The sequence below is a fragment of the Physella acuta genome, unplaced genomic scaffold, assembly GCF_028476545.2.
Source record: "Physella acuta isolate Inbredline_101_S28 unplaced genomic scaffold, ASM2847654v3 ptg000938l, whole genome shotgun sequence".
NCBI classification, from domain to species: domain Eukaryota; kingdom Metazoa; phylum Mollusca; class Gastropoda; family Physidae; genus Physella; species Physella acuta.
The window spans coordinates 114441-129938 of record NW_026732455.1 but is presented as its reverse complement, the minus strand read 5'-3'; the positions used below and the strand labels follow the sequence as shown (position 1 = coordinate 129938).

Below are 15498 nucleotides of genomic sequence, written 5' to 3'. Positions count from 1 at the left end.
ATGTGTCATTTAGAGGATCATGCAAGATGAACTCTGTAGACAAACTACACAGTAGTCTGGAACTCAGCAAGCACTAACTCACCTCCTGTAAATTTTTCTCAGATTCTAGACTGTCTGGTGGTGCATTCTTGTAGAACATGTTCTGTGTTTTCTGGGGACCTTATCAAAAGGACATGTGTTGGGAACTCCATCTTTCATCTTGTAAAACATGTGTGCATCATCCTATTGTAGCCTGTTTCTAGTATGTAGATTACACTTTGTTACAAAGACATCTTTTTACTACAACTGAAATTTAAAACAGACATTTAAAAAAATTATTTTTTTCATATTCTTTATTCATAAATATAACATTTAAAAAACATACAACTTAGTAGACACACTCAGCCACTTATTTCTTGTACTCCTATTCAATTTGTATTTGGTGAAGTTTATGTGGTGCTAAATATGTCTTGCAGCCCATACGCTGTATGTTCAGGATCATACCACAAGGGCATGTTCCAATGGCCACTCTCAACTTCTAGGTCATGTGTACCTCATCCTGTTGTAACATGTTTCTAGCCTGAAGATTACTCTGGTCAGCATGTCAGCATTGTAGTAGAATAAAAATACTGTATACCTGTTACGTTATATTTCTTGATTTATTCTTATAATTTTCATTCACCCTTTTTGGCCATATGAGACTAAATAGCTGGGGACAGCAATCTATCCTGGGGAGAAAACTCTAAAATCAAACAACTGCTGCCTTGTAGTTTGTTCTTAGTTAGACAAAAGCTTTGGAAGCTAATCCAAAACGAAAAAAGAAAAGCAGGTCGAAATCAGAGGCAATGCCCTATATGCCGCATAACAAATTGTCAATAATACTTAATTCTGTTGGAGGAAATCCCGTCCAACATTACAATTACGGACAAAGAAGAAGATTCACTCTTTCATGTTTAAATGCTTTACATGTTTTTTATAATTGAATTTGCCCACAGATCTGAAGAAAACTATAGCTGTGTTGTTGGAGTCTATGTTAGCCAGGATAAACCGCTTAGAGTATTTTGTCAACAATGTCACAAATGGTTCCTTGTTCAATGACAACTCCACCCTCAGTGCCCAGTTCCCTCCCATCTGGGATGCCAAGAAAGGCCCAGCCTTGTCTGCACAAGGTTAGGATTGTCTCCCCCTAGCTCTTTGTTGTCAGAAAACAGTTTGTGTAATAGGGCTGGTAAGTAGGTCACCAACCAGTTCTACAGCTCCATAAAAACTTGCATGAGCCATAGAACTGGTTGGTGACCTACTTACCAGCCCTATTGTAGTAACACTTGACTGTATAGCCTCTAACAGTAAAAGAGCAGTCAGTTTAAAACTTTTAATGTAACTTGTGATGTTTATTTAAATCTAGGCTAGCCTTAAACCTTACCCAAAAAATTAAACAAAAATATCCAGCATTGAGTTAATGTTACTTTTTTATGTAGCTCTTCACTGGAAATATTTTCATAATCTGTAATTAGCTTAACAGTATGATTCAATGCATTATTATTAAACAGAGATAATTGGAGTAGTTAAATAACAAAGATAAACTTGAAGCATTTCTAAATTATGTAAATGGAGAAATTGACGGTGCTAATTTTTAGGATTTTTAAAAAAAAATCACTTTATGGTTTAAAAATGTTGTCGTCAACTTTTGTTTAGATCTGATGGTTTAAAAATGTTGTCATCAACTTTTGTTTAGATCTGCTGCAAGGGAAGTCTGAGAAGTGTGCCAATTGTTAGGATTATAAAAAAAAATATACTTTATGGTTTAAAAATGTTGTCGTCAACTTTTGTTTAGATCTGCTGCAAGGGAAGTCTGAGAAGTGTGAGCTGTCTGATGAAGACAAAGTACATTATCCCCATTGTCCTCAAAAGATTGAGGTAAGCATTGCCTAAGACCAGTGGTTCTTTATCTGGGTTAAATCGAACCCCATGGATTTGGTGAGCCAGTCTCAGGGGTTTAGCAGAGATCAAGACACATACCCGACTCATATGATTTATGATAGGATTTTGTCAGTGTGAATGATAAAACTTTTGAGAAGGTGAATGCGCATATTAAACCGCCGGGGTACCTCTAAAAAGGTTAAGAACCACTGAGATACAGTGTTGGTGGCAACATTAGAAACTTATGTGTATTATACTGTGGTACAGTGAGTTGTGTCTTACAGTGATAACTGAAAATTAGATCTTGTTATGGTATTGAACTCAAGACTTCAGTGTTACACGCTTACTATCTACCATTTGACCACACAATCACAGAAATGAATCTCTTGTTACCTTCTTTATGTAAAGAACATTAGTAACACAGTCTTATAGTAAACAGTTCGATCTTTTGTTACAGAATGTATAAATACTATACAAAATGTTATAATTAAAGGAATAAATTCATTGTTACTTTATTATTAACAAATATAGTAAAACAGCTAAAATGAAGATAGAAAACATACATATCCTTCTTACAATTAATTTTCAGTGGATGCAGAAAATGTGGAAATCAGATCCTTGTTACCAAGGTTACGGTGTGGATGGATCAGACTGTTCAATTATAATGTATTTAAGTGAGGTAAGCTCGCTAGGTTTATTTTTATTAAAGGGAGATTACCTTAGAGGCTATCATTTAGCTTAGGGGAGACAATCTAAAAAATGTTTTAGCTGATAATAAAAATTCAAGATAAAAATGTGTGCTAGAAAAAAAGATTTAATATTCATTAATATTCGCTTTGAAAAAATATCTTTTTAAAAATATAGTTTCATGGATAGTGGATTGTTTAAACAATGTGTTGGCTAAAGATGTTCATATATCCTTAAAAAGTTGTTCATTGTTCCATCTGTTTTTAAACATCAATGTAGTGTCAGTTATGTTACATGTTTGTTGTAGGTTTTCTTTTAAGTCTTATTGATACATTTTTTTTGTCTTCAGGTAGAAGATTTCTGTCCAAGACAAGCTTGGTCAGGCTCTCAAAATAAGACTTTTGTAGATACCAGAGTGTCTTATGTAAGTGGTAATGTGTAATGGTGTCTTATGTAAGTGGTAATTTGTAATGGTGTCATTTATAAATAAGTGTTATTACATAATAGTGTCTTATGTAAGTGGTAATGTGTAATGGTGCCATTTATAAATAAGTGTTAGTATATAATAGTGTCTTATGTAAGTGGTAATGTGTAATAGTGTCTTATGTAAGTGGTAATGTGTAATGGTGTCATTTATAAATAAGTGTTAGTATATAATAGTGTCTTATGTCAGTGGTAATGTGTAATGGTGTCTTATGTCAGTGGTAATTTGTAATGGTGTCATTTATAAATAAGTGTTAGTATATAATAGTGTCTTATGTAAGTGGTAATGTGTAATGGTGTCTTATGTCAGTGGTAATTTGTAATGGTGTCATATATAAATAAGTGTTAGTATATAATAGTGTCTTATGTAAGTGGTAATGTGTAATGGTGTCTTATGTAAGTGGTAATGTGTAATGGTGCCATTTATAAATAAGTGTTAGTATATAATAGTGTCTTATGTAAGTGGTAATGTGTAATGGTGTCTTATGTCAGTGGTAATTTGTAATGGTGTCATTTATAAATAAGTGTTAGTATATAATAGTGTCTTATGTAAGTGGTAATGTGTAATGGTGTCTTATGTAAGTGGTAATTTGTAATGGTGTCATATATAAATAAGTGTTAGTATATAATAGTGTCTTATGTTAGTAGTAATGTGTAATGGCATCATATGTAAGTGTTGTTTTTTAATGTCATATGTTATTAGGTAAGGGGTCATCCATAAATGAGTCACACTCGTAGGGGGGAGCTGGGGGGTCGGTAATTTTGTGACGATGTGTGATGAGGGGGAGGGGGGGGGGGGTTTCAGATGGTGGGAGGGGGGGGGGGGTTCAGATGGTGCGATGTCACACTTTTGCTTTATAGATAAGAAATGTTAGTAAGGGAATTTTATACGTTATTTAGCGTTTTAGAAAACAGTTTTAATAAATTATAATAGGAATTGATTAAAATACTCTATTTGGACATATTTCAGACAAGATTTTGGAAAAATATCCATGTTTTAAAAAAATTCAACTGCAATTTTGAGGGGGGTTGTAGGCTGTGATGTGACGTCTGGCTTTTTGTGACGGACGTGTGACGGAGGGGAGGGGGGAGGTAAAAATCGTCAAAAAAAGCGTGACTTCATTTATGGATGACCCCTAATAGTGTCTTAGGTAAATGTTAGTAAATAATTGTGTCTTATGTAATGTGTCTTATGTTAATGTGTAACAGTGTCTTTGTAGTATGCAAGTGTATTCTTGACTTTAGCATTGTCTTGAGCAAAATGTTTGTCTGGAATGGAGTCTTGTGTAAATGTTTTTGTTTAATGATGTTATATGTAACAGTTAATCTGTAGTGGTGTCCTTTACAAAAAGTTAGTGTTTATAAGTGCTTTATGTACATGCCTATAGGTTTCAGTTTCATATATAAATGTTTCTATGTTATACAAGTGTTTGTATGTCAGTGTGTCTCATCTACAAGTTTGTAAATAACAGTATATCTTATGTAAGTGTTTGCATTATAAGGTGTTTAGAGTAATAGCTCATATGTAATAGGTATGTGTTTATATATTATGTACCAAAGCATTTTTTTTAGTGCAAACCAACATTTGGGTTACTTCCCATTATGACTGAACAAGCTTCTTGTATGTGCAGGCAACATTAGAGTTATAGTCCTTGATGATAATAATACTAAAGTAAAGCATTTTTTTGAACCTTATGGTCCATGGGGCAGATGAAGTAGAGTTCACCCATTTCACTGACCTCAGCATTTAAAGGGAAAGTGCTAATCACACCGATCACAGATTCTGGATTCAAGCCTGGAAACGAACTTAGAACTTTTACGTTAGAACTCAAACACTCTACCAATTGACCACGCAACCTAATGATGATTATACTTGTGTTTTTATATTTCCAGGCCAACTTTACATTAGACCTACAGCCCCTGATGACCATTCTAGTTGACCCCAATGAACGCCAAGGATATGCGTGGATTAGGATGCGCATCACGCGCATGTGGCATAGGTGGACAGACGCAGCGAGGAACCTGATGTCGAAATATGATCTACAGGGTAGACCTAAGCAAAAAGTAAGACACTTATTATTTTAAGCATAAAGTGCTAAAAATGTGTTTTTCAAATACCAATTAGTTATAAATAAGTTTGAGTTATAAATAGAATGAGATTAACATACTTATATATATTTGAGTTATTAATAGAATGAGATTAACATACTTGAATATTTACAAATCCCAGCAGTATTTTTGTTATATTTAAGTTATAAAAATTCAAATCAATAAAACATTTTGTTCAGTAGATGTAGACATATGGTCTATCAATCTATACCCTACTGTTTTATGTGTTTTTGTTTTTCATGAATTTTAAAAAAATCAATCCTTTTCTTTTCTTTCCTTTAAAAATGGATAATTATTTGTTTTGCTTCCCATTTGGTCATGAATTTATTTTTACTATAACAGATATTGATCCACCTGGGGTTGCTAAGTAAACAATCTGGATGGAAGTTTGCTGAAATGCAATTCAAGGGTAAGAAAAATAAAACTTTTTTTAACACTAATAAATACTAATAAACAGTTTAAACTGTTAAATAATAACTGTCTAAATTAGTTTAAAAACTTTTTTGTTTTGACTGTAAAATAATAACAGTTTTAATTAGTTTAAAAACTTTTTTTTGTTGAAGAAACATCTGCTGTGACTGTTAAATAATAACTGTTTAAATTAGTTTAACAATAGAAATAAATTCTGAAATAATTTTTACAATTATTTAAAAAAAAACCTGTTTATAGGGGGGGAAATTGCAACTGAAAAGGACTTGTGGTGTATTTTAGAATAATGTTAACTTTTAAAATTTAAAATATTAGCTATATGAATCTATTATTTAGTACAAGAGTGCTTTGTAGTGATAACAATGCAGTAATAAAGTAATCTGGTCCAAAACATTTCCTATTTTTTTTCTATGGTTTTGTCTTATCCGTGTAAACTCCTGGCTAACAATTGTTTTAAATTAAAAAGCTTATTTTTTAAAAGAAATATTAAAGCATTATAATCATATCACACATCATTGTAAGAATTAGAATAGCAATATTTTATAATTCTAATTCTTGAACAAAATTATTGTCTTTGATTTTAGTTCATTACTAGACTACCAGTTATCTAAGTATATAGATTTTCATTGAAGTGTTAATGCTTGGCACTTGTGTCAAATGTGAAGCACTCATCGTGTTGTATATTCCCACTGTAAACAGGGGGACCACTAGGGGAACTTGTCCAGTGGAGTGACTTGATCTCCACCTTGTATATATTGGGCCATGATCTAACTATAACCAGTGAAGTGGAGCAACTTGTTGAGTAAGTGTTCCAGGACTTGTTCCAATGTTTATCATGTTCCACTTATGTTGTGTTTTTATAACATTAGTTAAGGGAAAACTAGTTCAGTATTAAAACAACACTTTTATGATTATATACTTATACTTGCTTCATTATGTTTGCAATCTGATTCATGTACTTGTTCATTATGTTCTTATACATGTTCATGATTTTTTAAAGACCATATAATTATTTTTGTGATGGAGAGTTATTTTTAACTAAATATTTATAACAACTCACTCCTTTATAAATAAAAAAAATATGCCAAAAAGTAACTACACTAAATTTTGTAGTGCTAGTAATACTTCAACTGCAGCAAAAATTACTGTTATTATAATTGACAGCAATTAAATAGTATTTAAAGAAAAATAACTCTTTTTACATAAAAAATCAAGAGGTTGAATACAATTGTTTGTCTAAGCTACATTCTTAGCACTTATGGTATCTACTAACCACCTGCTTTATTTATATTGATTATATTGCTCACTGTTTAGTGTATTTTGAATGTAGTACTGTACACAAGATGTTTCTCATTAATTGTTGTGTAAGTGAAATGTATCATTGTAAAATACTTGTATACTTATAAAAAAGTGCATCACTACAAAATATTTGTATCATTATAAAACACTTGTGTTGTTAGACATTTTTTTAGGCTCAATGTAAGCTGATAATGTTTGTTTACTTCCCAGAATCCTTAACCATGTTCCTGCTGCAAAAACACCTTGCCAGAGCAGAAAGGAACTACCTGTACATCTAATCTACACTGATATCATGGGCCTTATACAGTTCAAGAAAAGACTAAAAGCTGGATATGCCAAATTTAGGTACAGCTTTCTTACAGTAATTTATTTGTGAAAGATAACATTCATATAACAGTGACCTTCATGATAACATTTTCTTTACCAATTTAAAAATAAGTTTTAGAATGAAGAAAATTTAAATAAATTTCAAAATATCATTCTAGAGCTTGAATTTAAAACAAAGTACTTTTATTTAGTTTATTAAAAATAAAAAAAGGTTGAATATGAAATGAAATTAAATTGTTCTTTGTATAAATTTTGTAAAGGGGAAATAAAACTCTTTTTGTTATTAAAATAAAATGGTATCAACTGTCTGACAATTTGAAAATCCAGTACATCCTATTCAATGTGTGTATCAGATCATTTATTAAACGCAAAAGAGATTATAAACAAAATGTCAAGACAAAATCTCTATGTTTAACTCAACTAACAACCAAAAAAAAATAAAACTTTTCAATAAAAAAAATAGTTTTAACTCTGTTGATCATGTAGAACTACATAAGCATGTACATATATAAAATCACATAATAAATAAGTGTCATGTTATCTGTTTTTCAGCTGTTTATTTAGAGTAGTTGATTCCTTTGGGACTGAGCCTGCATTTAACCATCTTACTTTTGCTAAGCAAAACAAAATTTTATCTTCGTGGGGTGGGCAGGATTTGATCCCTCAACAATTTTTTACTATGTTCCGTAAGTATTAATAGATCAGTACAATTTTGTCATGTTCTTTTTCATTTATTTTTTCATTTTACTAGTTAATTGTTTCATAATTTTGTTAGTTTTTATCTACTTATGTAATGTTATGTATTTATTTTAATTTTATTTATTTCTACTCATGACTTGTGCCATGCCAAAGTATGATTGGGCACCTGTAATGAAACTACCCAGTTCTTCTCTGTTTAAGTTATTATATTTACTTTGAAGATTATATACAAGCTATCAGAATTCAGCTGATGTTTTTTCAATGTCATATTTGTTCTATCTTTTTTCAGTACGGCCATGTTTTCACTGTGTCATCGTCTTACTCTGTTGAGTTTTATGTTATGTGTTGATTGAGTCATAGGTTTTCTGTCATATGTTTTCTGTCATATGTTTTCTGTCATATGTTTTCTGTCATATGTTTTCTGTCATATGTTTTCTGTCATATGTTTTCTGTCATGTTTTCTGTCATATGTTTTCTGTCATATGTTTTCTGTCTTATGTTTTCTGTCATATGTTTTCTGTCATGTTTTCTGTCATATGTTTTCTGTCATGTTTTCTGTCATATGTTTTCTGTCATGTTTTCTGTCATATGTTTTCTGTCATGTTTTCTGTCATATGTTTTCTGTCATATGTTTTCTGTCATGTTTTCTGTCATATGTTTTCTGTCATATGTTTTCTGTCATGTTTTCTGTCATGTTTTCTGTGTTATGTTTTCTGTCATGTTTTCTGTGTTATGTTTTCTGTCATGTTTTCTGTGTTATGTTTTCTGTCATGTTTTCTGTGTTATGTTTTCTGTCATGTTTTCTGTGTTATGTATTCCCCAGCACATTCCCCTGACAACTCTTTCATGGGTTTTGTTGTTGACCGTGTCCTCAACCAGTCAGAGACCAACACAGAACCCAAGGAAAACATCGCCCTGGTCTACGGCAAGAATGATTACATGTGGCAGGTTGGTGCACTCTCATTACATCTTGTGTTTGTCTTGGTGGTCATTACAGACTCTAGCTACAGCAGGTTAAATACTGACCTGTGACTTACCCTAGCTACAGCAGGTTAAATACTGACCTGTGACTTACCCTAGCTACAGCAGGTTAAATACTGACCCTAGATACAGCAGGTTAAATACTGACCAGTGACTGACCCTAGATAGAGCAAGTTAAATACTGACCATTGACTGACTCTAGCTATGGCAGGTTAAATACTGACTTTTGAGCCACAGATAAGATATAACGACCCTATCAAAATACACATAAATCTTATTTTAATGTTTTCATAGTTATCAGTACATAAATACTTTCATTCTACATTACAGAGCTAGGTTACATATTATTTTCTATAAGTGCATTTGTTGTACTAGCTTTATTTTTTAGTGTATGTATTTTTTCTAATTATTTTAGATTCTTTTTAGAAATCAGCTGAAAATTATTTTTGTGTATTTTTAAAATTTGTGGTTGAATAGTCATAGACAAATGTTTGTTTTGCTAAATAAATTAGAATTTAGAAAATATGTTATCTAACCAAAAACTAGTTGTATATATGAGAATTTTTAGATGTATACTAGATGTTATTAGAAAGTTAATAAAGAGAATGTTTTAAAATAGATATTGAGTACATACTTATGTAAGTATCAGTTATTTTTTAAATATTTTTTTTGGTTTGATTTTCTTTCAATATTTTTGTTATTAAAGTAAATTTTAGCTAATATTAGGAATAAAACTAGTGAATTATTTTAACATTATGTGATATGTAAACTGAAATGAATACACTGTAAATTACAAATCTACATTTAAACGGAAATTATAATTAAAAGAAATTTTAACTTTATTTTGTTTCCCATTTTTAAAAAATGATAAGTAGCCCTATATATTTGCAGCAAAGATCTAATTTTTATGTCACTATTATTTGTTTCAAGTTTAAGAAATTTAGAAATGTAAAATTTTTAATTCCTATTATTCTTTTATTTTTGTTTATTATTAAGCTATTCTTTTCTAAAAATGAAATATTTAAAATAAAATAAAAATTGTTTTCTTGTAACACAAATAATCAGCTCATTATAATTTGATTCTAGAAGTGAGTGAATACTTTTCTTATTAAATTCACTAACTCCTCCATAAAGTTAATAAATCTTTGTTAGAAGTGAAGAAGATCCTAGTGTGTGCCAGTCCTTGTAATGCCAGAAAATTCTTGACCACAGGGCAAGAAACAGTACCTGGACATGATCCACTCTAAGCTTGAGGTCCACGGAACAGTGTACGCCGAGCCTGGGCAGAAGCTACAGAATGTTCCAGACTATGTGATCAACCATGGCATCATGACTGGGGTGGACCTGCACAAGCTGTTACAGAAAGCAAAGGTCAGAAATAAATTGGGATTCTTAAAAACAATTTCTTGTTAGACCTCTTTGAGAGTTCATCAGTGCAGATGTCACAGAAAGAGAAAAACTCTACTTTACCTGATTTGTCGACTGCCAGGTGCAAAAGAGAACTTTACTTTCTATTTGTTGAAACTAAAATTCCATTTGAATGATTAGTTTCTGTTATCGATTTTTCTTAAATGCTTCTAAAGATAATATTAAGTTAATTTTTTTAAAGATATTTTTTTTTTGTAATAACTTTATCATTAAGAAATAGTTTACTTTGAAGATCTCTTTTTAATAGAAGAACATTATAGTTGTTGGGTATTTTCCTGAAAAGATCCAGAGGCGTAGCTAGGGGAGGGCGGGGAGGGCGGCCGCCCCCTGCGCCGACCCGAGGGGGGCGCCAAAAGGGGTAGAAAAAAAAATTAAAAGCTAATTTTAAGCTGCAGCTGAATTATAAACAGTCAAAGTAAAGAAATTTAACGGCTGAGAGACTTTGCATACTGATTTAACTGTTTTCTACCTTGATTGTGTAACTGTAAAACGTATATCTTTAAGAAACAGTGACCGGAAAAACCGCTTTCCAGCTTTCCTAGATGGGGAGGGGGTGGGGCGCTTTTTCGAAGACTAAAATCGGAAAAATTTACAACGGATTAAGGAATAAATAACCGATATCACTCAGAAAAGAAACCCATTGAACTAAAGCGTATTTTACGATTATGTAACATAAAAAAGAGTTAGTGACGTTTAAAATCCGCTCTACCATTTTTGTCCAAGATCGTGGGGCGCTTTTTCACTAACAAAAATCGCAGGATTTGTACTAGATCGGTTGCTAACACTTAATGTACGATTTCACTACCCAGTTTTGCTAAGTAATAACGCGACTAGTTCTTTGAACATTTATTACGATTCTCTCAACTTGATCGAGATAGATCAGATACTTTTACTTGATTGCATAACATCTTGCCTGGATCACTGCATTATTAAAGAAAAATAAATATCACGGATTCTTGTATCGCTATCCGATCAGTAAAATAGCAGACTGTCGGAGCGGGTGGATGGGAAGCGACACTCTTTGCCAAAATTTTAAGAGAGAAGAAAATGAGTAAATTGTACTGATTATTACTTTGTTCAACCTAACTGATAATTCAAAATTGCAATATTGGCCTACTATTATCGAAATTGTTCTAAAGACACGACCAAAAGTAGACCAAATTAGGCTTGCACCTTCTACAAAATACACTCTAAAGCAGTGGTTCTTAACTTTTTGGAGTACCAAACCCCACCAGTTTCTTATGCGCAATCACCGAACCCTCCTTAATAGTTGTATCGTCCACAATGACAAAATCCGATCGTGAATCCTATGAGTCGGCTGTGTGTCTTGACCTCCGCGGAAGCCCTGAGACTGAATTACCGAACATCTGTTGTAAGCTCTTTTGATTTTATACTTTTTATTCGTTTCGGCATCTTAAGGGGAATTAATTGGCGTCCAGTGAAGTTTTAGGGAACGACAATCATCGTAATTGTTAATTTTTTCCCAGACTGTCGCACACACAAACACACACGCATATATATATATATATATATATATATATATATATATATATATATATATATATATATATATATATATATATATATATATATATATATATATATATATATATATATATATATATATATATATAATATATGGGGGGGGGGCACCAAACTGAAAGTTCGCCCCGGGCGCCGGAAAGGGTCGCTACGCCTCTGAAAAGATCCCTTTCAAAAGAGCTATTTATACTTAGTATTAACATTTCTTCTCTTATGCTTTTATCTATAATATAATTTTATTCTAAAATTGTTAAAAATATCCCTCAGTTGTATTTACACACTGATCGCTTTACATGTAATGAGGAAAGAAAGAATTAAAGCTCTTTATATTATTGAAAAAGTTGAAATAAATGACAATTATTATGTGATTTATTTCAGGTTTTTGTGGGCCTTGGTTTCCCATATGAAGGTCCAGCACCACTAGAGGCCATAGCCAATGGCGCTGTGTTCCTGAACCCAAAGTTTGACCCTCCACACAGCAGCAAGAACCACAAGTTTTTTAAAGGGAAGCCAACACATAGAGAGGTTTGTTCTGACATTTATTGCAACCTCCATAACACAGGTTTGCACTATCATTTCTTGAAAGCTTCATAAAAAAGGTTTGGATGACCATTTTTACAACCCTCATAATAGAGGTTTATATGACCATTTCTTGCAACCTTATTAAAGAGGTTTGTATGACCATTGCTTGCAACCTCCCAATGGTATTCTGGTCTATCATTAATCATTTTGATGAAAACAAATTAGTTTTAACTGTGTCAAAAAGTTGAGCACAGAAAGGTAGTTATTGATGAAAAAATGTCTTTTCATCAAATGTAAGAGGCTCAACTTAAATTAGATTAGAGTAGATGATCCTTTATATACCTTTTCAAAACAACACTAAGTATTTCTATTATACTTTACATTCTTGTTTTACTAATAAGGAATACAAAAACCTTATACTATGGAAATAATAGAACATCTTTAAATACAAGCAACAGCTGTAGTTTGTACACTTACAACATAGCTAATGCTAAATGAAACTGATTTTTAGCTTTTGTTTTTTAAACTAAAAGTATAAACTAATCTCTATAAGTGTATAATAGCAAAAAAACGAAAAACGTCAATACTTATTCTAATTATATCTCGTTACTTTCATCAGTTGGAAATGAAATTTCCTATCAGGATCAAAGGCCCATTTGATAATGAAATAGAGTTCATCTTTCTTAAATCTCTGTATATGAAGGGATATATTATCTGTCAGTACTATTCCTAGCTATTTTTACATTCCCCAAATTGAGTTCCAGTGAAATCCTATGGAGCCCATGATTTGAACCCTAGACCTTTGGGTGAATTATTGTGTGCTCAACCACACCACCCGACATGTTGATCTGTTTCTCTGACCCTACAGGTAGCTTCTCAGCACCCGTACGCAGATACTTTTATAGGTGAGCCGTACGTGTACACACTAGATGTCAACAACACGAACGAAGTCCAGGCAGTACTGGAGAAAATCTTGAACAACAATAAGGTAAATTTTATGTTACCTTTTTCCTATTACATGTATTTTTTCTATTTTTTACTTTAACGTTTTTATTTTTACTTTTTTTTTTGGTAATTTTTTATTTTAATTTTTTAAATTAAAATTTTTTTTTTTTACTCTTTTACTTTTTTTTTTACTTTTGTTACTTTTGTTACTTTTTACTTTTAATTTTTTACTTTTAAATTTTTTTCTTTTACTGTTACTTTTATACTGAAGCAAGTTTAATTGAAAATTTATTACAATAACTTTACTGATCAGATCAGAACTCTTTAATTTTGCTGAAAATAATTGTTTCAATGTATTTAATCCCACCAGTTCTTGTCCTACTTGCCGAATGAATACACAGAGGAGGGCATGTTGCAGCGTATGAACGCTTACATCCAGAATCAGAATTTCTGCTCATTCCAACGTGGCCAGGTCAAGTGGCCGCCTAGAGAAGCCTTGCAGTATGTGCTGGCTGAGCCTGGGAAATCTTGCAAGGATTCGTGCTGGTCCATCAGTAAGTTAGACAACTCTTGTGGTACATTAGTAGGTTAGATAACTCCTGTTGATATTTCAGGATAATTAGAACATTTTTACAGTAGGAAAACTATACCAGAACAAACTTTAAAAAAAATGCTACTTGTTTAATTCAAATATTTTACGTAAATAAATAATAATATAATCACCAATGTAAAAATAAAACAAATTCTATTTAGTAATATTTAAGCTCTAAACACCATTCATAAAATGTATTATAAATAGAGTTAATCTTAGTTTACAGGTCTTCAAATTTAATTATTCCCCATGTTACAGTTGTTATCACTTAACTCTGTCCTAATCTCTCTTTTTAATTAAAAAAAAATGTTTTTATTATATTTATTACAGATCTAAAATTTAATTTTTTTTTCAAATCTCACATTCCCATTCTACTTAATTAACTTTTTTTTTCATCATTAATTTTCATCCATATTTATTTCAGATCGAATCTGTGAACCTGTGTACTTCTCTGAACTCAACTCATACGAGGCACTGAACAACATGACAGACTGCCTGTCCCTGGCCCACTCCTCCAACATTTACTACCCAGCTTTTGACACCAACAGCGGGGTCTGCACCATACAGGACGAGCCTCTGCTGTTCAGCTGCGTGGGCAGCATGGACTCCCTGCGTCGTCTGTGCCCCTGCAGGAACTACATCCCAGGACAGACAGCTCTGTGTATAGGCTGTGAGAGATGACCGATTGGTGGATGACCTGTTGATGGATGACACATTGAGGTATCCAATTGATGGATGCAGTGATGGATGACCCATTAATGGATGATGCAATGATGGATGACCCATTAATGGATGACCCATTAATGGATGACCCATTCATGGATGACCCATTGATGGATGACCCATTGATGGATGACCCATTGATGGATGACCCATGGATGGATGACCCATTAATGGATGACCCATGGATGGATGACCCATTAATGGATGACCCATTAATGGATGACCCATTCATGGATGACCCATTAATGGATGACCAGTCAATGTTTCACTTAATAATGGATGACCCATTGATGGTTGACCTTTTGATGGTTGACCTTTTGATGGATGACAGATGACTAATCGATGGATGACCAGCCTATGTATGACCCATTACTAGATGACCCATAGATTGAACAGCTGGGCTTTGTATCAGGTTTCTGTGTTTCTTTCCTCTAGAGATCACTGCCATATGGAGATGTGTGCTGTGTTGATGGTTCCTGTAACAGCTTCACATTATGATTGGATCTTACTTGACTGTAATATGAGAAACATCTGTTTAAAAAGTTTTTTGTTGTTAATTTTGTTAAATGAAAAAAAAATTAATTTAATTATACACCTTAATTAATGCATTTTTGTATATCTTTAAATTATACATTTTAAAAAGTTTATCGTAACATTAATGACAATTTCACCCTTTGTAAATTCTGTTTATTTAAAATGATTTTAAACGAGTTTAGTTCTTTCATGAAGATAAAAAACATTTTTTTAAATATTTGCTTTAATTTAAATGCTTTAATTGAATGTCTATAAAAATAAATTTTATAGTCTGTTTTTCTACCCAAGTTGTGTGAACT

General features: G+C 32.2%; 1 protein-coding gene across 1 annotated transcript in view; it reads left to right on the top strand.

Moving 5' to 3' along the window:
• LOC131953688 (alpha-1,6-mannosylglycoprotein 6-beta-N-acetylglucosaminyltransferase A) overlaps positions 1–15186 on the top strand; it is a 93482-nt gene extending 78296 nt beyond the window's left edge. The window contains exons 4-19 of the mRNA XM_059316998.1: positions 975–1148; positions 1814–1896; positions 2489–2578; positions 2936–3010; positions 4963–5133; positions 5521–5587; positions 6307–6409; positions 7117–7251; positions 7786–7919; positions 8756–8880; positions 10126–10284; positions 12262–12408; positions 13274–13393; positions 13721–13904; positions 14367–14662; positions 15101–15186. Coding sequence (XP_059172981.1) covers positions 975–1148; positions 1814–1896; positions 2489–2578; positions 2936–3010; positions 4963–5133; positions 5521–5587; positions 6307–6409; positions 7117–7251; positions 7786–7919; positions 8756–8880; positions 10126–10284; positions 12262–12408; positions 13274–13393; positions 13721–13904; positions 14367–14623 — 2024 coding nt within the window. The 3' untranslated portion in view covers positions 14624–14662; positions 15101–15186. The remainder of the gene's footprint in view (positions 1–974; positions 1149–1813; positions 1897–2488; positions 2579–2935; positions 3011–4962; positions 5134–5520; positions 5588–6306; positions 6410–7116; positions 7252–7785; positions 7920–8755; positions 8881–10125; positions 10285–12261; positions 12409–13273; positions 13394–13720; positions 13905–14366; positions 14663–15100) is intronic.
• The last annotated feature ends 312 nt before the right edge of the window (positions 15187–15498 follow it).